We start from the raw sequence: 24,164 nt of genomic DNA, 5'->3' as shown, positions 1-24,164 counted from the left end.
GGAAAGAACTTCAAGACAGATTATTGAATATGTATCTAAACAGACTAATGAGTTAAATTTTTCACGACTGCAGGTAAACAAAGAAATTACAAGAAATTCAATTCAGGCCAAGAAATTAGCCAACAAGATTGAAAGGATATTTATTTCCATTCTTCAGGCAGAAAGTAGAAGTTCACCATTTCTTGTTATAAATCCTGCTGCCATGCTTAAGACAATTTTTTAGATCGAAAGTGCATTACCAATAGGCTACAGAATATCTGTTAATTATAGACGCTACGGTTATTGGATATATATACAAAGCGACTCCTTGTAATGCGGCCACCCAACAACTAAAAGTTGTAGTAGTTTGTGATTTCTCTGTCTCAAACAAACAGGATAAGTTCAGAATGTACGATTGTTAAGCACACCGCTCCAGGTACTCAATACCTCGTACTTTTCATTTGCAGCGCGCTAGCGTACCCTAAGTAAAGAACAATGTGGGAGCAATGTGTTTTTTTTTCTCCATACCCGGGCACTTCGTATCGAAGGAGTTGTCGTAGGAACTTCGAAAAGGGCTCATTCGATTCGAAATTGGAGTGGCTAGTGCCCTTTTTAATAGTCGAAATTAATTGGAGGGCAACTAGCCCCCCCCCGCCCATCATTCCCCCAAACACATCCAATCAAAATTTTGAGATAGCCATGTTGTTCAGCGTAGTTGATTTTCAGATAAAAAATATGTTTTTGAGGAGGACACTCCCCCACAAGCCTCGGGGCAAGGGTTTTAAGTTATGCCCTGAGGGTGTATAAGAACGATGTTGGCACAATTTACTATTTATTTTTTTTTTTTCCTTTGGAGCAGGACACGTCATATGGAAGGGGTCGTCGTAGAAACTTCAAAAGGGTTTCATTCGATTGGAAATTGAGAGTTCTAGTGCCTTTTTTAATAGTAGTAAGTGATTGGAGGGCAACTAGCCCCCTCCCCCACGCCCATCATTCCCCCAATCAAAATTTTGAGATAATCATTTTGTTCAGCGTAGTTGATTTTAAGATAGAAAATATGTTTTTGAGGAGGACACTTCCCCACAACCCTCAGGGAAAACGTTTTAAGCTATGCCCTGGGGGCATATAAGATTTTTATAGAAGGCGTTGTCACAAAAACTTCAAAAAAGCCCCCCCACGCCCATCATTCCCCCAAACACATCCAATCAAAATTTAAAGATATCTATTTTCTTCAGCGTAGTTGATTTCCACAAAGAAAATATGTTTTTGAGGAGGACACTCCCCCACAGCCCTCAGGGCAAGGGTTTTAAGTTATGCCCTGGAGGCAGTTAAGGTTTTTAAAGAAGGTGTTGTTGTAGAAACTTCAAAAAAACTCATTCGATTGGATATTCAAAGGGCTAATGCCCTTTTTAATAGTCAAAAGTGATCGGAGACAACTAGCCCCCCCCACGCCCAACATTCCCCCAAACACATCCAAAAAAAATTTTGGGATAGCCATCTTGTTCAGCGTAGTTGATTTCCAGATAGAAAATACGTTTTTGAGGAGGACACTCCCCCACAACCCTCAAGGCAAGGATTATAAGTTATGCCCTGGGAGGCATATAAGGTTTTTATTGAAATCTTTGTCATAGAAAGTAGTGTCGTAGTGTCCTTTTTAATAGTCGAAAGGGATTAGAATGCAATTAAACCGCCTCTCACGCCCACCTTTTCCCCAAACACATCTAACACCCCTTCCACACCAACTATTTCCCCAAATACATCTAATAAAGATTTTGAAATAGCCATTTTGTTCCACGCAGTTCAAAGTTCAGGAAATTATACCTTTGAGCAGGAAACTCCCCCCACAATCTTCAGAGCAAGGTTTATAAGTTATGCGCTTGGGGCATATAAAATTTTTATTAAAATCTTTGTCGTAGTACTTGAAAAAGGGCTCATTTGATTGGAGATTCAAAGGGCTAGTGCCCTTTTTAATAGTCGAAAGTGACTTGAGGGCAGCTAACCCCCCTCTCACGCCCATCTTTCTCCAAACGCATCCAATCAATAGGGATGATAACCCCCTCGGAGCCCTCAGTGCATGGGTTGTAAGTTATGCCCTGGGGGCATATAAAGTTTATATAGAAAGCTGTTATAGAAATTTCAAAAACGGCTCATTTGAATGAAAATTGAAATTGCCCTTTTTAATAATCGAAAGTGAGTGGAGAGTAATTAACTCTTATGCCCACCTTTTCCCCAAAAACATTCAATCAAAGTTTAGAGTAGCCATTTTGTTCAGCGTAGTTGAAAGTTCTGAAAATTATTTATTTAAGGATGACAAACCCCCCAGAGCCCCAAGGGCAAGAGTTGCAAGTTCTGCCCTTGGGGCATATAAGGTTTTTATAGATAGAGTTGTCGTAAAACTTCAAAAGGGGCTCATTCAATTCGAAATTGAGAGAGCTAGTGTCCTTTGTAGTAGTCGAAAGTGATTGGAGGGTAACTAACCCCCCTCGCACGCCCACCACTCCTCCAAATACATCCAATCAAAATTTTCAGATACCCATTTTGTTCAACGTAGTAGAAAAATCTGGAAATTAGGTCTTCGGGAATGAACCCCCCCCCCCCTAGTACTCAGGGCAAGGGTCGTAAGCTATGCCCTGGGGGCATATGACATTTTTATTGAACGTTTTCTCGTAAAAACTTCAAAAGGGCTCATTTGATTGGACATTGAAAGGGCTATGGCCAATTTTAATAGTTGAAAGTGATTGGAGAGTGACTACCGCCCCTCTCACGCCCACCATTTCCCCATACACATCCAATCAAAATTTTGAGATAGCCATTTTGTTTAACGTAGTTGAAAGCTCTGAAAATTCAGTCTTAGAGGATGACAACCACCCTAACAGACCTTAGGATAAGGGTTGTAATTTATGCCCTGCGGCATATAACTTGTTTATAGAAAGCGTTGTCGTTACCAAAAGGGCTTATTCGATTGGATACCGAAAAGCCTAGTGCCCTTTTTAATAGTCAATAGTGATTGGAAGGCTTGATATTTTTATAGTAAATGTCGATGTGGGTATAATTTATTATGTTTTGTTGTTGTTTTTGTTTAGACCAGGGCACTTCATATCGAAGGACTTGTCGTTGGAACTTCGAAAAGGGCTCATTCGACTGAAAATAGAAAGGGCTGATGCCCTTTTAATAGTCGAAAGTGATTGGAGGGGAACTAATCCCCCTTCCACTCCCACCCTCCCACGCCCACCCTCCCATTTGTCCATTATGTTTAAAAACTAATTGTTGCCTTAATTGTTGCGTTAAATCCTTAATTAAATCAAAATGCACTATGATAATGCTAATCTCCAATAAGGCATCTCAGCAGTATCAAACAGTTCGTGGTAACGAACTATAAGTAAGGAGCGACCCGACTCAATGGTAACCGAAACTCTAAAAAACGGAATTTTGATATCAATAGATAAATCAAAAGAATCAGATTTTAATTCTGATTTCAAATATATAAGTTTCATCAAGTTTAATCCTACTTATCAAAAGTTACGTGCCTGAGAAAATTTGGCTGATTTTCGAAAAAAGGGGAAAAAACCCCCTAAAAGTTATAGAACCTTAATGAAAATCACACCATCATATTCAGCGTATCAGAGAACCCTACTGTAGAGGTTTCAAGCTCCTATCTACAAAAATGTGGAATTTTCCATTTTTTGCCAGAAGAAAGATCACGGATGCGTGTTCATTTGTTTTTTTGTTGGTTTTTTTTTTCTATTCCCCAGGGGTGATCTTATCGACCCAGTGGTCCTAGAATATCGTGAGAGGGCTCATTCGAACGGAAATTAAAAGTTCTAGTGCCCTTTTTAAGTTACCAAAAAAACGGAGGGCAACTAGGCCCCCTCCCACGCTCATTTTTTCCCAAAGTCACCCGATCAAAATTTTGAGATAGCCATTTTGTTCAACATGGTCGAAAATATTATAACTATGTCTTTTAGGATGATTTAATCCCTCGAAGCCCCCAGGGGGGGGGCTGAAAGTTATGAACTTTACCCAATGTTAACATATAGTATTGGTTATTGGGAAGTATACAGACGTTTTCAGGGGGAATTTTTTCTGGTAGTGGGGAGTGGGGGTGGGTCGGGGTTATATGGGTGGATCTTCTCACGAAGGAAGTTGTCAGGGGGGAATGGGTACTGCTATGAAGGGGGTGCCAGATTTCCCATCATTATTAAAAAAAATCAGAAATTGAATATAAAAAACAAGTTATTCAACTGAAAGTAAGAAGCAACATCAAAACTTAAAACGAACAAAAAAATATTAGCTATATGATCGGGTTCATCTTCTAGTCAATGCCTTGCTCTTTAAGCCAAAGATTTTTTAGTACTTTCATAAGAGCCATTTATTCTATTTAACGGCCTTTGTGATTAATGGGTCATTTTTAAAGAATTAGAACAAAATTCGAACTTTAGCTTAAAGAGCAAGGTATTGACTAGGGGGCGAACCCCCTAATATACGTATTAAAAATATATGAATTTAGAAGTTCGTTACGTAAGTTAATTCGTACGTTACGTATATTTATTACTAATAAAAACGTTCGCAAATACAATTCAACAAGTTTCGAGAAAGCCATTTAACCAAATAAAAGTAAATTTAATATGCAAATTTCTTTTTAATTATTCATGCACGGTGAGCAAAAATCAAAACCTGCATTAATTAAAAAACGTTCACAAATGAAATTAAAAAAAAGTTTTTTTTTAACTGAAAGTAAGGAACGACGTTAAAACTTAAAACGAACAGAAATTATTCCGTATATGAAAGGGGCTGTCCCCTCCTTAACGCCTCGCTCTTTACGCTAAAGTTTGACTTTCTCACAACTCAAGTTTTTTTAAACAATAAAATTTTGTTTTAATTGCAAATTTTTTTAATTAACTTTAACGAAATCCACACCATCAGATTCAGCTTATCAACGAACATTATTAAAGAAGCTTCAAACTCTTATCTGCAAAAATTTGGAATTTTGCATTTCTAATTAATTTTAACGAAAATTACACCATCACATTCAGCTTATCACAGATCCCTATTAAAGAAGTTTCGCGTTCCTACCTGCAAAAAGGTGGAAAATTACATTTCATGCTCGGAGAAAGATCACGATGCGTGCCCTCCAAAAAATGGAGCGCAACTAGGCCCCCTCCCACGCTCATTTTTTCTCAAAGTCACCCAATTAAAATTTTTAGATAGCCATTTTTTTCAGCATAGTCGGAAATCTAATAGATATGTCTTTTAGGATAACTTAATCCCCCACAGTTCCCAGGGGAAGGGCTGCAAGATATGAACTTTGCCCATTGCTTACATATTGTATTGGTTATTGGGAAGCATACAGACATTTTCAGGGAGAATTTTTTTCTGGTGGGGGGGGCTGGAGGAGGGGGTTACTCGGGAGAATATTTCCGTGGAGGATGTTTCTTTGGGGTAAGGGACATTTCTATGAAGGGTGTGCTGGATTTCCAAGCATTATTTAAAAAACGATCAGAAATTAAATTTAAAAAAAACAAGTTTTTTCAACTGAAAGTAAGAAGCAACATTAGAACTTAAAATGAACAGAAATTATTACGTATATTAGGGGGTTCTCCCCCAAGTCAATACCTCGCTCTTTACGCTACAGTTTTTTTTTAATGCTTTCAAAAGAGCTATCTATTCTAATTAAACGGCTTTTGTGATCCATGGATTTGTGAATTAAATTTTTTTTTTAATTTTTAACGTAAAGAGCGTGGTATTGAATATGGGGAGAACTCCATCATATACGTAATAACATATACGTAATAAAAAAAAAACGTTAAAAAAAAAAAAAGCGATACGGCTCAATAGTAATCGAAACTTTTAAAAACGGAATTTTGATGTCAATAATTGTTTCAAAAGAATGAGCTTATAATGCTGATTCTAAATATATAAATTTGATTAAGTTTAGCATTACTCATCAAAGGCTACGAGCCTGAGAAAATTTACCTGATTTTTTAAAGAGGGAGGAAACATACCCTACAAGTGAAAGAATTTTAATGAAAATCCCACCGTCATATTCAGCGTATCAGAAAACCCTGTTTTTCAAGCTCATATCTGCAAAAATCTGCAACTATATCTGCAACGTATTTTTTGCCAGAAGAAAAATATACGAATATAGAAGTTCGTTACGTAAGTTAATTTGTAAATTACGTCAGAACCAAATCTAGAGACAGCCATTTAGCAAAAGAAGAGTAAAATTTTTATGCAAATTTTGTTTACTTATTCAATGACGGTGAGCCAAATTAAAAGCTGCATGAACTAAAAAACGATCAGAAATTAAATAAAAAAAAACAGGTTTTTTGAACTGAATGTAAGGAGCGACATTAAAACTTAAAGCGAACAGAAATTATTCCGTATATGAAAGGGGCTGTCCCCTCCTCAACGCCTCGTTCTTTACGCTAAAGTTTGACTCTTTCTCACAACTCTATTTTTTTTTTAAATAAAAAACGTTATGAATGTGCATTATCAGTTTAATATACATATACTGATATTTAGTAATCAAAATGTATATATTATTTGATTTATTAAAGTTATAAAAGTAAAAACATCTATATTTTATATAGAGAAAGAGTATAAATTTTTTGACCTTAGTAAATATCAAACTAGGTATTTCCTAGCAGATAACACTCTAGATAAAGAATGTAACTTAAACAGAGTACCAATATTATGCAACTCCCAATTTCCTATAAGAATCACACAAATGAACTCCTGCAGCTTAGCGAACTAAATGCAAAATAGTAATTAGCAAATGAAGTGTGCTCAAACAAAATTGCAAAACTAAATAAAACCTCAATCCAAAGAATTGGAAAAAAAAATACATTATCCTTAAGAAAAGCGATAAGAATCCCTTTTGAATGTAAGGCAGAAAGGGAAAATAAAATCATATACATGAAGCAAAGTTCAATCGTAGAACTGCCAAACGGATGTTCTCTCATAACAGATATGTTAAAGGTAAATTTTGTATATGGCAGACACATTACAAAGGAGATCACGCCTTCAAATATCACAATAATAGGCCAAAAGGGAAATCTTTCCCTAGCTGGGATAAGTAATGATTGGGAATATTTACTTTCTATATATTTTCAGAACAGCTCTAACACAAGGACTGGTCTAGATGAGTTGAGAAAACAACACCTTTCCTTACAAGAAGACAAAGGATAACAAATAACGTCATATCGGACATTTATTTTGAATTTTTTACACTCTCTATATCTACAATGACTCATTTCAATTGGACTGATATTCAATAAACTAAAAAAATTATGGACGGATTACCGAGTCTAAAAGTCTCAGGGATTTCATGTAACAGTAGCTCAAGGAGAGATTGAATTACAATGATTCCTAGTAATTTTTTTTTCTTTTAATACAAAAATTGTACTAAGAATTTAAATGGATGAGGTTGTGAGAAAGCCTTGTTTTTGTGTAATTTTGGTAAATGAAAGAAAACCTTATTTTGTGTAGCTTCAGTAAACCAATTTCAAGCCATCCCCATTCTAATAAATTAGAGATAGAGACACTATTTTTACATATCATACTTTCTCTTTAGATTGCCACCGTAAATCACCTAGCCATAAAATTTGAAGTAACTATCTTTGTTTCAAGTATTGAACGTCCGTTGACCTTCAATAAATCACAGGATATAATGCAGGTTAACACTACTAGTAGGAAAATACGCAAAAAGTGGAAAAACGAAACATAACGGTTTTTTTTTAAACAATCTAAGAATGAAAGAAAGACTAATTCAACTAAAGGCTGTGATTGGCTCATATTTAAAAAGAGGATGAGACAAAAACGATTGTCTAACAAATGTCATTTAAGAGCTAAACAGCACTAAGCAAATAAAAATCTAGGGTCTGGAACGTCTAAAAGGTGGTCTTGTCTCGAGATCTAGTTAGAAAGGAATGTAGCTTTGGTAAGTAACCTTTCTTCCCACGTGTCTGTCTCAACTTCTTTGAATTTAATATCAGATAAAATTGTAAAACATTTTAGTCACATGGTTAATACCGAAAGAATCCTAAATTTGTGTTGAATTAAGTTATCAAGCGAAACTCTTTGGGTTTTGGCCCTAACTTTAGTTAGTGCAGTATCTTCTCCTTGAAGGGCTTACATCTTTGGCGTGGTATAGTTACCACGACAAAATCCATTTGATAAAAAATAGTACTAAAGTATATTGAGACCATAGCAGAAGGCTATGGTTATCCCTTAATAGTCTAGCATCCCTTTTAGATATTCCTTTTGTGGGGTTACGGGTTCTAGGATTTCTTCCTTATACTTCCTCTTATTTAAGGCTGGCTCAATCTAAAAACCAACATTATTGAAGGATAATATAATCTAAGATTAATTAATTTTAAAAACTCGAGTGAATTCCTTCCCAGAAGTATAAAATTGGTGGAATAAGTTCAGGATAACCGGGGGTTTAAGGTCGAAAAACTCACAACAAGGAGAGAATCCTTTAAGACCTTTTGCCTTTTCCAATGTTACTGTTTTGTGGAACTTAAGCACAGTATTTCCACACACAAAATTTGAAATTCCCTCGACTCCAATTCTTTTTACGCCTATATTCGTACTTTAAGGTATATACCATAGAGTCTGAATCCAGAGGAGAAGTTTACCGGCCTTCTAACTCTGTTTTGGCCGCATATACAGCCAAGCTAGCCGATAAGTATATACTAAAAGGCGAGAGAGAGAGACGTTTTTTTAGTCAAGCTAAGAACCTGAAGTTCGTTTCAGTCTAGGGAAATTCATTCAAGGATATCTAAGGTCCAAGGAGAATTTATCTAAGGTCCAAGGAAGACTGATTCTTGTTACAAGAGATAATTAGAAAATACCTTGTTTTGGGTTAAACAGAAAAATGTTTCTAATCAGTTGTGGTTATTCCAAGTTTAGACGTTTTTAATTTACTTTCTCGCATACCATTTGAAATACCTTGACTAATCAAATAAAGTTCGTAACAGTAGAGTTCCCATTTCTAACCTAATTAGCAGAATTTACCTAATTTGATAATTTGGACTAAAGGATTCTAATACCACAGACTCCAGCCTTAAGTAGCAAGTCAAGTGTAATTTATTCAGTTAGAAATAGTCAGTAGCCCTAAGCTTAAAATAAACCTTTTTTTCTCGGTGACGACGCTTGGACAATAGAAACAACCTCCTTGGAACTATAGACACACACACCTTATTAGAATAATCAAATCTGAAGAAAGTTGTTTGGGAAGGTTATACATAACAACACGGAATAGATCATTTTCTCCTCATTTTTAACGAATTTAATAATAAAATCAAGTTGTCACCGAATTTACTACCGATTCGAACTAATTCGATTTCCTTAAGAGCGCTAAGAATTGGCTGATTGTTTCTTTAAGAACTCTGGGTAAGATCTTGGATGGGAGTAGTCTTTAAGCATCCCAGGGCTCTTGAGACAATTTGATTAAAAGCTGAACCTGCTTTCTGGAGGTTTTGTTTAGTTGCTTCTCTGTATATAACACTATTATAGTCCAGTTTCTGGTGATTGTTGCACCAATTAGTTTTGATACACAGGAATATGGAGCTCCTCTTAAAGAAAGGCAAATTGCGTTGATGAGATTTGTCCTGCTCTTCAGGTTACCAACAAGATATTCAATATAGTCTGTCCATAGCATTTTTGAATCCAGAAATACTCCCGGATAACAAAACTTTTCTGGCTGTCGAATGCTTACGCCTGCCAATTACACTATTGGGGGATGAACGCTTGATTTATTTTTCAAGGAGGCACACTTGTGCCTCTATAAAGAGGCGACCCACCACAATGTTAAGCGATTTCAGGTCCTAGAGGTCGCAGAAAGACGGCGGTAATCGCAATTTGTAGCCCAAGCTCAAACTAAGAAACTTGCAAAATTTCATCCTCCTCCGACTTTATCTTCATGGGGTAAACTGGGCCGGAAGTTTGGACCCTCCCACCATAGCCCCCCTTTAACGTTGTCCGATTGGGCTGAAATTTAGAGGTTAAGCTTTCCTAGGGCCCGGGAGCTTATCCTCGAAATTTCAGGTCAATCCGATCACTCCTTCCCTGTTTTCAAAAAACCAAATATAGCCACTTAAAATTCATCATTTCTTTTTTTTTCTTAGCCACGCCTAAAGGCCACAGTTGGCAACGGATCCAGGTGAATGAGGACTCATTCGAAGCAGAATTCGACCTGTTAGGGCGTTTTGATATTTTCAGACCGAAAAAATTATCCCCCGAATTTACATTTACGAAAAACCTCGTTTTCCTATATTAGCCCATGTTAATTTTTCCCACCACAACCCCCCTTTAACGTTGTCTGATCGGGCTGAAATTTAGAGAATAAGCTTTCCTGGGGCCTGAAAGCTTATCCTCGAAATTTCAGCTCAATCTGATTACTCCTTCCCTGTTTTCCAAAAACCACATATCAAGTTTTGCTTGCGTCTAAAAGATTCATCACCTTACTAAAAAACAATTTCAACTATGTCTCTTTAGTGTAGCGGTGAGACTCCTGGCAGCCAGGCGGAAAACCTGAGTTCGATTCACCGTTAGATCAAATTTTTTATATACTGAATTTAAATTAAAAAAAAAAATTCAGTTTCTTTTTTAAATTATTTGAAAAAAATCAAGGAGGCACACTTGTGCCTCTATAAAGAGGCGACCCACCACAATGTTAAGCGATTTCAGGTCCTAGAGGTCGCAGAGAGACGGCGGTAATTGCATTTTGTAGCCCAAGCTCAAACTAAGAAACCTTGCAAAATTTCATCCTCCTCCGACTTTATCTTCATGAGGTAAACTGGGACGGATGTTTGGACCCTCCAATAACAGCCCCCCTGTAAAGGTGTCCGAGTAGACTGAAATAAAGAAGTTAAGCGTTTCTCGGGCCCGGGAGCGTATCCACAAAATTTCAGCTCAATCTGATCCCTCCGTCCCTGTTTTCAAAAAACCAAAAATAGCCACTTAAAATTCATCATTTCTTTTTTTTCTTAGCCACGCCTACAAGCCACAGTTGGCAACGGATCCGGTTGAATGAGGACTCATTCGAAGCAGAATTCGACCTGTTAGGGCCTTTTGAAATTTTCAGACCGAAAAAATTATCCCCCGAATTTACATTTACGAAAAACCTTAGTTTTTTTCAAATAATACAGATAAACAGGTTAGACATGCTTTGTTATGAAAATATCTGCGCGTCAATTTTCATAACAAAGCATGTCTAACCTGTTTATGTGTATTATTTGAAAAAAACTACGTTTTCTAAAGAGTTAAAGAGGCTGAGTTACAAGGTCAACCCTCAAAACGTACAGGGATTAGGAGGCACAGTTGGGGGGGCTGTTAAAGAGGCTGAGTCACAAGTTCGAACCTTAAAACGTACAGGGATTAGGAGGCACCCTGTACGACGTGATTTGAGTATTCAGGAATTAAAAGCCTTAACACAAGAATGTTCAAGAGCGGGGGTTTGGGGGGCGGCAGCCCCCAACTTTAACTCCTGACACGATCAGCTAACAGTTAGTCAAGCAATAATAAGTAATAAACTGTACAAAAACGTGCAGAAATTATTTGAAAAAAACTACGTTTTCTAAAGAGTTAAAGAGGCTGAGTTACAAGGTCGAACCTTAAAACGTACAGGGATTAGGAGGCACAGTTGGGGGCTGCCGCCCCCAAACCCCCGCTTTCGCAGCCTTTAAATAAAAAAAAAAAAATTTAAACTGAAAGTAAGGAGCGACATTAAATCTTAAAACGAACAGAAATTATTCCGTATATGAAAGAGGCTGTGCCCTCCTCAACGCCTCGCTCTTTACGCTAAAGTTTTTATTGTTTAAAAAAAGAGTTGTGAGAAAGTACCTCATTGCTATCAGTTGGGCAGAAAAACATGGACCTAGGATTGAAGCAGGGGAATACAGCCTGTATGGAGGAGCGGGAGTCAGTATGAGGAACATTGGAAAAACAATTATTAAATGCGTCAGGTGCATGTAAAGGGTCAATTAATCTACTATTTGTGTCTTTAAGGAGAATAGGTATAGACTTTGATTTTCTATTTTTTGAGGGTATATCATTAATGGTGGACCAAATCTTTTTCAGGTTTCCTTCGCAATTGAGAATTGTTGTATAATAATAATTTTTCTTCGCTTCACGGATGAGTTTAGTGTATAAGTTTTTATAATTTTTATAATTTGATAGTTCAATGTCCCCACCGGTTCTACAATCTAACTTACATAATTTGTTTTTTACAATATGAGGAGACAATAAGGCTATTTGATATCCAGGAACAAATAGGAATAGTTTTCCGGTTAGGTTTACGAATAGGAAAAGTTGAATGGATTATCTTACTTAGCCCTTGTGCAAAACCATTTGTGGCAGAATTTACCTCTTCACAATTTAAAACATCAGACCAGTCAATGGTTCTTAGGCAATCAATAAAATAGGTTATATTTGCAGAGCTGTAGTTTCTAGTAGGTGCTGGAATATTAATTCTAGAGCGTAGAGGTAGTGGTTGCGAAGGTAGTGACAAGTAAATAGGAAAATGGTCTGACAAATCCTAAAATATAATATTTGAGGACAGGTCATTTCCCAGGGAAGTGGATACAAAAATGTTATCAATTAATGTTGAATTTGACCTCACAGGATCGGCTCTACTGGGGAAAAAAATTGTGGTTAGAAGACCACACGCGGTTACTGATTCAAAAAAAGTTTCAGATTCAATATTTTTACAACATTGAGTAGATTGCATTTAAAGTCCCCAAGAACTATTGCCTTTTTATGGGGTAGGTTAATAAAATTATAAAAATCATCAAATAGATTACAAAAACATGAGGTCAGAATGGAAGAGGTTTATAAAATAAGGAGAGTATACAGGAATTTTGGCCAATAACTATGTTAACAATTATTGAATAAATACATCTGAGATTTATTTGTGTAGAGAAAACAGATTCGCACTCTGATAGATTCAGATTCCACGTCCTTGACATTGACGCAGTAGTTGGTGCCATGTGGGTTTATGAGGCGGGAATCACTTTCTGTGGTATAACTAGGCAGCAAAAAGTGGGATGCTATTGTTTTCTACAGTTCAGGAAAACGATTATAGACAAGACGATTCTGGGTGTCCTCTGCCTGAAATTGCTTGTTTAGGTCTTCGATATACTTCAAAATATACACCAAGAAGTCAAAGTAAGCCATGAAAACCGCTGACAGCAGATTTTGTAGTATGGCAGTGGCCTTACCTGGCTTGTTGGCCTCTTTAAGACCTTCTGCACGGAAGAATAAAGTTAAGCAATCCCACTGCTCCAAATATAGAGCTACAATGGCTTGTCTAGAAAACCATCGAGTTGTTATATACCTCAAAATTCGATGTTCTTTCAACTCCATTTACTTTTGCAATTCTAAAATCTCACTGGCCCGTTTTATGCTCTGACAAATATAGCTGTGTACATCCTGACAAAAATCTTCAATTTCTCTTGGCAATTGATTGCCGGCAGTACTAGCACGTATGTGAATGGAATGGCATTAACAACCAAGTACATATAAACTGGAGTAGTCTTCTGACAGTTTTGCATAAACACCACCTTGCTCCCCCATCATAACCGACACATTGTCTGCTGCAGATCCTATTACGTTTGCCTTTGGAGCTCCAATTTCTTTAAAAAAAAATATCGTTTAGTTATGGCCTGGTCAGCTTTCTTCAGCTTTACATTGCTGAAGACAGTATCTTACAGGAAAACTGTCTTTTCGATCAACACCATTCAGATCAAGATGGCGAACAACTGTAACCACGCTCTTTTTGTTACTCAAGCCTTTGTTTTTATCAACTATTATCAAGAATGTCTGCTTCTTTTTAATTTTGCACTGATCTTTGAAACCAACATCCCCAATAACGTTGTTCACGAGATGTGAACGGCGTTAAAATTTTGATTATACCAAAAAAATTTTAAATATACCGCATTGTACCAGGACCTCTAAATTGTACCGAAAACGGTACAATTGTACCGTGTTAGCAACGTTGCTAAGGACCCCTCTTTGAGGGAGACATGTATTAATTGGGCTATTAAAAAAAACAGATGTCTGATTTTCTAAAGTTATTTCTATTTCCGGTAAACCGGTAGAAATACAAAGTATTTCCTTTATGCTGAACTCAAGCACTTTAACAATAACACCTTTATACAATAAAACATCAACTTCTTTTCTTATAGCCTGTATTTCTTCAAACGTAAAACTTTTGTTTTTTGTTTTCCAAGCTTTTAAATTTCTAAACAATATTTAGAAGATTCAAATCACTGGTTATTGACTGCCATTTTGAGACGTACTCACTAATTCTCTCCGCTTTAAAGTTATCAGCCAAATGTTGTGACTGCCCATTGAAATTTACAACAAAATCATAAAAATCAAGGGTGAGGTATGTTAAATAGTACAAACCAGCTATTTGCGATCCCTTTTCTGGAACTTCTGGATTTTGAACCTCTCTTGACGGTTCTGGCCCTGCTTTCTGCGATAATTTGGACGGGTGGCCTCGTTCTGCCGTCGGCGATAACGGTAGCCCCCCCCCCCCTTGCATGTTTTTTAGTTTTCAAATAATTTTTTCAAATCCGCAACGGATTTGGCTTTAGATGTTGTTTTGGCAACATGTTTGCCAAAAAGAAACTGCGAGACTTTGACTTAAGGAGCGCATAAGGCTGATGCAACAGTGGAATCTTGGCTCACTTCGAATTTCATCGCATGACGTCTTTTTAGGCTTGATCAATCGTCTTTTTAGGCTTTGTTCAATAGATTATCTTTTATGGACCATTTTGTACACAAACTAGAATGTGAACTAGAATGTGGTCAAAAACAAAGAAAAGAATATAAAGACGACAAACAGGTTTATGACCAGTAAATAAAGCGAGGAGAAACAACACAAATCCAACGAATATTTTGCCCGTATATAACACAGCGTTTTCAGCGTAAAAAAAGAAACTAAAACTAAAGACATAATATAATAATAGATATATAACTAAATAGATTATAATAAAATGTATAATACACAATTAAGTTACATTTACAATTTGTAGCTACCTCCATCAAATCACAGAAGTAACTGGATTAAAAATTTTAAAATAACGTATGAAGCAAGATATATCATTGCAAAATGATTTTATGCAAACTTTTGATGCTCCTATTCTTTTAGTTTTGATACTCGAACTAACCTCTTGGACTGTTTACAATGATTTATTTTTAAATATGGGTTCATTTTTTAAAAACATGTCCAAGGGATTGGTTCGAGTATCAAAACTAAAAGAATACCAGCATCAAAAGATTTGCATAAAATTATGCTGCAAAAATATATCTTAGTTCACTTGTTATTCTAAATTTTTAATCTGTTACTTTCGTGATTCGATGGAGGTAGCTGCAAATTAAAATTTAAGTTAATTGTATGTTATATATTTTATTTCAATCTATTTTAGTTATATTCATATTTTTTAGTTATATTTTTAAGTTTTAGTTTCTAGTTTCGTTTTTTACACTGAGGACAGCTTGTTATGTACGGGCAAAACATTTTTTAGGTTTTTGTTGTTTCTCTTTGTTTTATTTAGGGAGACCAGGGCATTGCGGACACTTTTTCACAGGTTTGCAAATAACTTTTCAGTGAGACTCTTTTTGGCACGTCCGATTCTACCATCATTAACTTCAGTATGTTAGCTTTATTTGAGATATTCATAAGAAATTCGTACTTCTTACCAGATTCTCATGGGAAGTGATCAAACGAAAAGTGGCAGAAGTGTCCATATACCTGGATTACCGGGGTATAATGGACACTTGGTATGGGTAATTTGGACACTGGTGTCCATTATACACTGGGTTGCTAAAGTCAGAAATAAAAGAGCGAAAATCAGAAGTAATAAGGAGAGTAAAAGAGAAGCATAAGAAATCAGAAAGAGAAGAGTTGGTTGTTTATTAAAAATGTATCGAATATATATGTAACTCCTAGGAATGCAGTGACAACTTGGGCAATAAATAGCTTTAGGTTTTAATTCAGCTCAGCTGTTCAGCTGTGGTACTTTAAGCAATCAGGACTACTTGATATCAAATTGGGACGATCACTTGAAAAGCAAACTGTTCTGCTTGTCGCGTAATGCTACCAGTAAATGATAGAGGCCCTATGTTCACTTTAATGCTTGCTCTGTCGAACGTAAAATTCTAATCTGTTCTCGTAAAATTCATTTAAAGGCACAAGTCTTTTCAAATAGAGTGCCTCATATTTATCTTGCTCCTGTGAAACTATCTTCCCAATTGAGTAGGTTAGGAATTTCCCTATTTTTCCCTCTAAGACAAGTACATAGTCCCCAGTTTTCATTTTTTGATAGTCAATGTCTCCCACAACATCTGCATGCATGATTTCATCATCTGAGTCACTTAGATGAAATTCTTCTTCCATTCATCCTGACTACTCTCTACGGTGTCAAAACTAAGGGCCTTTTTCCCTTTTTTCTTGCTAATTTTTGCCTTGTTACTTTTCACTTTTTTCTTTCCCTTAGCCTATGCTTTTCATTCAGCGAAGTCTTTCATCAGTTGATTTTTAACAGGTATGTCAGTGGCTATAATGATCTCGACAGTTCCTTTTGCGGCAGGTAATATTTTTATCTGGAACTGGCTTTAGGTTGAGGAGAAATCATTTCACGGGAGATATTTGGGCCTACAGGGGTTACTTCTCGTAATTCTGAAGATGCACTAGAAGATGTGCTTGGCTTAGAGAGATCATTGCTTTCATGAGCATTAATGCTCAGAGTGGCTTGTTCTGTACGATCAGGGACATAGGAGCTCAAGAATTCGTCATCCGAAAAAATATCATGGTTGAAGGGATAGAATTCAGAAACTCTGAAGCCAGACTGAATTTTCTGCGGCGATAAAGCCTGTGGAAAAGTAGTGCCAAAAAGTTCTGCAATATTATCAATCTTGATGAGCTGACCAGGATGGTTAAGCATCCACGCATCAGCCGCTCTATTGCAGTGACCTTTGAATGGTCCCAAGACAGATCTTTCCAGGGGCTAAAGCTTGTGACTTGTGTGTGGTGGGATAATAAGTATTACAATTCCATTCGATTTAGCATATTCTACTGATTCCGGGCTGATATGGCTCGCACGGTTGTCCATGATAAATAAGACTTTTGAGGCAAGTCTACATCTTGTGGGCTTTTGAAAGTGTTTAAGAAATTCTGGATAGGTTTCTACAGTCATCCATCCACTTACATAAGCAACACCTTCTGTGCCAGTAAGGACACCAGAGACCCAACGATCTTTGGGGTGAACCCGCAGGAAGAACATAAAGGGGGGAATCACTACACCTGTAGCACTAACTGCACAGCATACTGTTACAAGCTCACCCCTCTCCGCTGATGTTTGTTGACCAACTTGCTTAGCACCTTTTAGAGCTAACACTTTCTTAGGATTGTGGACAGTTTTAAGAGCAGTTACATCAACATTCCAGATAGCATAAGCTTCAAATTTCTCCTTTTCTAACACAGCTGAGCAATTGTCAAAAAACTCAATGACTGTTGTTGGATTAAATGCTGTTGCCCGAGCAATGCTCATAGCCTGAGGAGAAAGAATAGAAATACTTGGGTTTATTTTCAGGAAGGACGTAAACCAATCTGCACCAGCAATTTCAATATTTTCCCAGCTGTTCGGAATCTTTTTCTTGTTCATTGCTGCGTGCTAGTAGTGCAGCTTACTAGCTTTTGTCAGATAATTAGCTAGATTGTTAGTTTTTTTTAATGCCTTTATTAGCTTTAAATACCTCTGGTTCTTTATTCTCAAATTCATTTAAAGGCACTTCCTTCCAAATTTCAACCCTCCTTATCAGGCTTGCTCGATGAATGTTGAGTTTCCTTGATGTTTCCTTCTTAGAAACACCTCTGCGAATCACTAGCAAAGCTTCTTTAATTTTCTGCCCGTCTGTTAAACCCCTGGTTGACTTTCTTAGATAAGTTCTTGCCATCCGAAACAGAATTATCTATTAGAATCAAGATTTAGAGTAAATTTTGCTGCTATTGGGGCATCATGGACACCCCTGTCCATATTACCCTGGTCTTTGGTGTCCATATTGCCCCTTAATCAGTTACAATAAAAAATTAGAATATGTCTTCTCCATGAAGTGCCACTTCAAACTATAAGTATTCAATCCCTGACCTAAGCAGTACTCTCTTGAACTTACCTTAAACAAATTATGAAACTAAATACTGCTGGCTGAAAATCATAATTCAGTGAAAACAAAAAAATTTACTTCACTTTCGGAATATCCAAGTTTATGCTCTCAGAAATAAATGCGTATTCCAAATGACAGACGTCATATATAAGGTGTCTCTATCAGTAACGCCACCTATTTTAGCTATAATGAATTTTAATCTAGAGTCACCGGGAGTACATAGGAGTGGGGTGTCCATATTACCCAAGTGTCGACAATGCTCCGGTCTCCTTATTGGTCATAGACCCATTTGTCGTCGTTATATTTTTTCGTTGTTTTTGTCATGGTTAGCCAGTTTGGCTTAGATCTTTTAGAATAGGGTCCAAGTAAAAGAGTCGTGTTTAATCTATGCGGTCGTAGTCTTATGGAATTTTACCACATTAGTGAAAGTGCCAAACTCATTAAGGCTAGTTAAAGACGAATCTGGTCCAAGAGCTTTGGTTAATAATCAGACGTCAATATTGGCAATTCTATATGTGGACTCCTCTTAATAGTTAGATTCAATTATGCTTTTTGCCCATATGATTTCTGCTGCTGTTTCATCCCAAGTAAGAATAGTTATTTCATCGGAAAGCCCAGTTCCAACGTTCAACAGCATAACCAAGGCTCTTTGAAGCAGACAACATTTTTTGCACTTAATGCACAAAAAAGAAAAGATATCTTCTGTAACGACTTTCCATGATTCTTACCATCCTTTTATCCCCTCCGCATATTCATTCACTTTTTGGGACAATAAAAATCAATGAAAAAGTTGGTCCACCTCAAGAAAATCTACATTTGAACTAAGCAAATTATAATTTTTCCTTTAAATTCTCACCAATACTCCTCGAAGAGCTGATGAAAATGTATTAAATCTAGCTTTCATTGCAAAAAAATAAAAAAACTTCGTTCGTTAGATAAACAATTGGAAAATTTTCACGGTATAACAGATTCATTGCTATTGCACATACCGGAAATAATTGAATAATAATTGCACAGAAACGAAATAATTCCTGGTTCAATGCTAAACAATCTGAAAGCACTGAGTGTATTAGCAGTCACTCCGTCCCCTTCTTCCGTCAAACTTTTTATCAGAAATGTAGACATGTCGCGCCTTGCTTAAGGCAAAATCTCGCAAGCATCTTCAATCTGTGCTATTGGAAATGTAAGGTGGGCCTGTTGCCCCTCCTGCTACTCATCAAAAGTGGTTATGCTGACCCCCAAACATCTTCGTCAACTTGTTACTAATAATTTAGTATGTTTGAACTGGAATCGTGCAAGACTTTCCAATATACATCACTCGGGAGCCAATGAGGAGCTCTGATCTTTTCAACATCCACCACCCTTTTCATCTCTAGCTTTTCAGCAGAAAATTAGGCAAGTTGCACTTTCATTCAATAAAACGGTCAATGCGTTTCAATTTGTTGGGATTGAGAATCAAAACTTCCTTCATAAAGTAACAGTTACCATAAAATAAAAACCCAAACAAACTCTCTCTCAGAAAACTTACAGTCCCTCCAAAGTTTTGCCTATCCTCACTTGGTTGAGATGCTTAGTGTTTTCAGTTAAGTAACTATAGCCTGTAAGACCTTAAACTTCCGAACGATACTTACAAAATATGTTCAGATAAAGTGGCAGCCAGCATTATGAGTGGCATGTCGAGAAGCTTAGTGAATAATCTTCCAATTTGACAAAACCCTATTCTTTAAAATAATACTTACTCAATTTGTTCAGATAAAGTGGCTGCCAGCGTAATGAGAGGTATGTTGAGAAGCTTTGTGAGTAATCTTGCCATTTGAGTTGAAACATGTCCAGTATCAAGCACAACGGGAACACTTTTCCTTTTATTGACAAGCAAAGTACATACTAAAATTTAATAGTGACTTAATAAATTTACACTAGATGCTCTACGTGTATACCAAAATTTAAAGGAGCAGGGTCCATTTCTTGGTATAGAGAAAATTTTTATCCTTCTCATTAAACAGTGGACAAATTTCAGTAATAGGCTGGTCAGGTTTGACTAGTCAAGCATAAATACGTTCCAGTTTTGAACTTTTTCACTTAAAACAACTAGGTTATATGCCACAAATTCTTTAATTGATAAGCCTAGTTTAACTTTTTTATTGTTTCTAAAATTTCCCCGATTGGGTTTTAGTGTTACACAAAACAAACATTGATCAAATTTAAAACGTATGATTTTTTATTGGCAAGTGGAAAGTTAACCAAAAACTATATTTAAGTCATGTAAAAAGCAATTATTTTGAAGTGTGTTCTGGTAGTAATTGTAATTGTCACAAAAAGGCTATAAAAAAAATCGGGCCTTCGTTACCCGAGCCCTTTCTCCTTTAGATCAAGACTTGAGTTGACAGTTCCTAACTTTGGAACTCAAAGGTCTTTTAAGTCAAGATAGCAGCTTGCTTATTCGGATAATAGCATATAATCACTGTATATATCTTATGCAGTCCTATGTAATTCTAAGTAATAACCTCTGTATATTAAACAAAAGCCATCGATCCTTTCTAGCCAAAACAAAAAAATTAAACTTTTAAGACTTTACATTTCTGGTTCTTAAGGAAAGCTGGAAAGTGGAGGTAATCCATGAGCAGAGCACTACTAGCGACATCTACTGTCTACTGGTATTCAGGTGGAAAAATAATAGGCAGAGGATGGCAGCTTTTGCCATAAGCTATTTTACCTTTAACAGACCTATGAGTCCAGCATGAGTTATCTATTTAGCAAGAGCTAGTCAATAATAGTTACAATCATTAATTTTAGCTGAAAACTTGAAAAAATTGTAGTAACAAGGGATTGTATGAGTCAATTAATTGTCATCTTAATGGAGAAGTGGCTTTTTTTATTGAACAAGTCCTCAGAAGTAACCAAAGACTTTATATTACTTAACTCCAAACATGAGTGAAATTACATTGGCTAATCTAAGATGACTTAGATTTTGTATGGAAGAATTGCTGAGCCCTATTTTTCTCTCTCGCTGTGTTTCTACTCCAACGCAAATTAGGAATAATAGCAAGAATTATCACAATACAGGTAAATTCCTCCTGCAAAGAAAATATGTATGGCAAACATTTAATATAGCTTATTTAATGGTTACATTGTTTTAAGGTCTTTGGAGGGTATCCACATGGTGTGATGTTGCATACGACGGGCACCGAGAGGACTATTACTTTTGAAAACTGTTTCCACGGGAAAACATTGGTCAGTATTGTGGATGGTGAAATCAGGAAACAAATAGCAATTATGCACTACCTCCCCCTCCCCTTAAGAACAAAAAATTTGAAGTCCTAAGGATGAAAATTTTTTTTCTTCTTATAAGAAGTATCTAATGTTTGTCTCTCAAAGGAAAATCGCCAGGAAAAATATCCCAATTTTTATGTTAATTTTATGGTTCATTCGTCACATATAGCTCTAACTATATAACAAAAAAACTAACCAAGAACTGATGGAATTCTTACTTTATTGCGAAAACTTTATTACTTTATAATTTTTTTTTTGAAAACCATATCTACATTTCGGATAGTGCGTCCAGTTTATTATCTTTGACTAATACCACAAAAGACGCTCCATTTCATTTCAGTTAAGGACAGTCAAAGTGAAAAAGTTCCTGTAGCTTTTATATTACCGAAAAAGAATTTGAACTGTCGGAAAAATGAAAAATTTAAAAAGCCAAGCTAATTTTAATTTCCTCTTTAATATTATAGTGAATGCTGGCTGATTGTGGTGTGTCAAAATTATCTTTTGACTTTTTTCATAAAAATTATAAACTAATGCTTGCTTCTAAAAATCTGGTATTCACTGCTTAATGCAGAGTCAACTTTAGCGAAAAGCCGATAGTCGAAATGAAGAAGAAGTTTGGGTTCTTACTCAATATTAGGTATTTACTTAGTTTGAAGCATGGTTTAAATTTACTCACATTTTTCTATGTCCACAACGTGATTGGCATCATTTACAGTGAAGTAGTTGATGGCACCATCATTAATTCCAATCTTTGCAAAAGATCTTCTTAGTGTCTCCAGAGGAAGGCTGTTTTCAACTCCAAAAATGACTTAAAACAATCGAAAAAATTATTAATTGGAACAAGTTTATCATTGGAATTGGCTAAGTAGCACTTCGTGAAGGGTGTGTTTTTTAGTATTGATTCAAAAACTTTTTCGACAAAACAAGTTTTTTAAAGAATGGTAAAGAGCTCCATTACGTCAAAAATGAACAGAAATAATTTCAAATAATTTTTCAAGCGTAAAACTACCATAGATCACCATCAATAAATAAATAAAACCAAAACAAACAGAAATTACAATAAATAGCCGAGTCAGACTCAAAACGACCAAAAATTAACATGAGTAGGGCTGACAACTCCCCTGCCTTCTGAAGAACATAACATAATTTGCATTTTATTGAAAACAAAGTACTTTTTAAACGTTTTCACCGTTTTAACTTTAATAAATAAAAAATTACCAAAAGTTTAAGGAATAAATATCAGCATATGTATATTTAACTGACAATCCACGGTCATTTGTTCCTTTTTTTCAGTAAAGTGAAAGTTATACTCTGTTAAATTTTGATTGAATATGTTTGGGGAAATTATGGGCATGGGTAGGGGGGGACTGATTGCCCTCCAATAATTTGTGACTATTAAAAAAGGCACTAGCCCTTGCAATTTCCAATGGAATGGACCCTCTTCAAAAATTTTACGACAACTCCTTCTATACGACACGCCCTAGTCTAAAACCGAAAAATAAATAAGTAAATAATACATTGTTTACATTGACCAGTTCAGACGGATTGGGCTTATGTTGTACGTTGATAAGTGCGAATATACTTCATTTAATTCGAGTGTGAGTCTCCCTCTGAACTGTGGTTTTTCTCTATTCCCTGTGTCTCTTCTTTTCGGTGGCTTGGTATTCACATTACTAATAATCTCAAAACACTTCGGGCTCTGGCAGTTTCAAATGCAAAAAAAAAAATTCAGATAGGATATTTAAAAATTGTTGCAAATAGAGGGAGGTACAATAGAAAAGTGATTGGGAAATTATATTCTTCATTTTACGATCATTCTATTTTTTTTTTATCTGGTTTTCTTCCAATTCTGAAGCCTATAGATCTGAATTCTATCCGGACTTATTATTTTAATTTTTCTCGGTACCTTTTGTGCCTCTCTCCGTGGTTCCGGAACCGGCATGTAATATCGCGATTCGGCCTCCCTGATTTACGGGAAAAAGTGACTGTGCTTGCGCAAAAGCTGTCGTTATCTGCAGGTCTTACTGCGCACCATAATTAGTAGGGACCTATCAGGAGTTCGTGACGGACACCACTGCTGCCATCTATAATTGAGTCTAACAGTACCTAACCGCATAGACAATGTTATTGATCCACAAAGGGGGACAGATTTCGAGAACTTGATTGCATAATCGACTAGGACAAGAGGGGAACTGGATTTCTGAGAAATTGATTACATAATCGGCGGGAAATTATTGATCCACAAAAGGGGAATTAAGAAACATTATGGCTTCTCTGACCTTTAGGTCTGGGAGATAAATTAATATTCTATTTTTAAATATGGCTTCTCTGATATTTAGTGACAGAGATAAATTCGGGAATTCTATCGAAGCCATAATAGTGTAACCAAGAACACCTATAAGATGAAGAGATTAACGCGGGAAATGGTTTCATGGGAATTGCAATTGTGACAGCACAGGGATGCCGAAACAAAAGGAACACGCAGAAATTACTTTTAGGGATTATTTCAGCGAAACCGTTTGAGACATTTTAGAAGATGATTTGTGCGAAACCGTTTGAGACATTTTAGAAGATGATTTTAGAAGATGATTTAGAAGATGATTTGGGGTGAAACTCTGTGGTCGTTATAATGAACAAGTTCCATTTGAACAATGTTGTGAGGTCCCCTATCCCAACCCCAAAGGCCCCACGGGCCCCAAAGGCCCCCCCGGGTCCCAAAGGGCCCTCCGGCACCCCCAAAA

At 36.4% G+C, this 24,164-nt stretch overlaps 1 protein-coding gene across 1 annotated transcript in view; it reads right to left on the bottom strand.

Moving 5' to 3' along the window:
- Positions 1–24,164, bottom strand: part of LOC148952962 (ionotropic receptor 25a-like) — a 663,783-nt gene that overhangs the window by 573,108 nt on the left and 66,511 nt on the right. The window contains exons 2-3 of the mRNA XM_089088207.1: positions 22,100–22,231; positions 19,893–20,037 (exon numbers count right to left, since the gene is read on the bottom strand). Of these exons, the coding sequence (XP_088944333.1) occupies positions 19,893–19,966 (74 nt within the window). The 5' untranslated portion in view covers positions 19,967–20,037; positions 22,100–22,231. The remainder of the gene's footprint in view (positions 1–19,892; positions 20,038–22,099; positions 22,232–24,164) is intronic.

The sequence above is a fragment of the Artemia sp. Qi Xiang Cuo genome, chromosome 4 (assembly GCF_049724085.1).
Source record: "Artemia sp. Qi Xiang Cuo chromosome 4, ASM4972408v1, whole genome shotgun sequence".
In the NCBI taxonomy this organism is placed as follows: Eukaryota; Metazoa; Arthropoda; class Branchiopoda; order Anostraca; family Artemiidae; genus Artemia; species Artemia sp. Qi Xiang Cuo.
The sequence above is the reverse complement of the archived record's forward strand: the minus strand, read 5'-3'. Positions and strand labels throughout refer to the sequence as shown.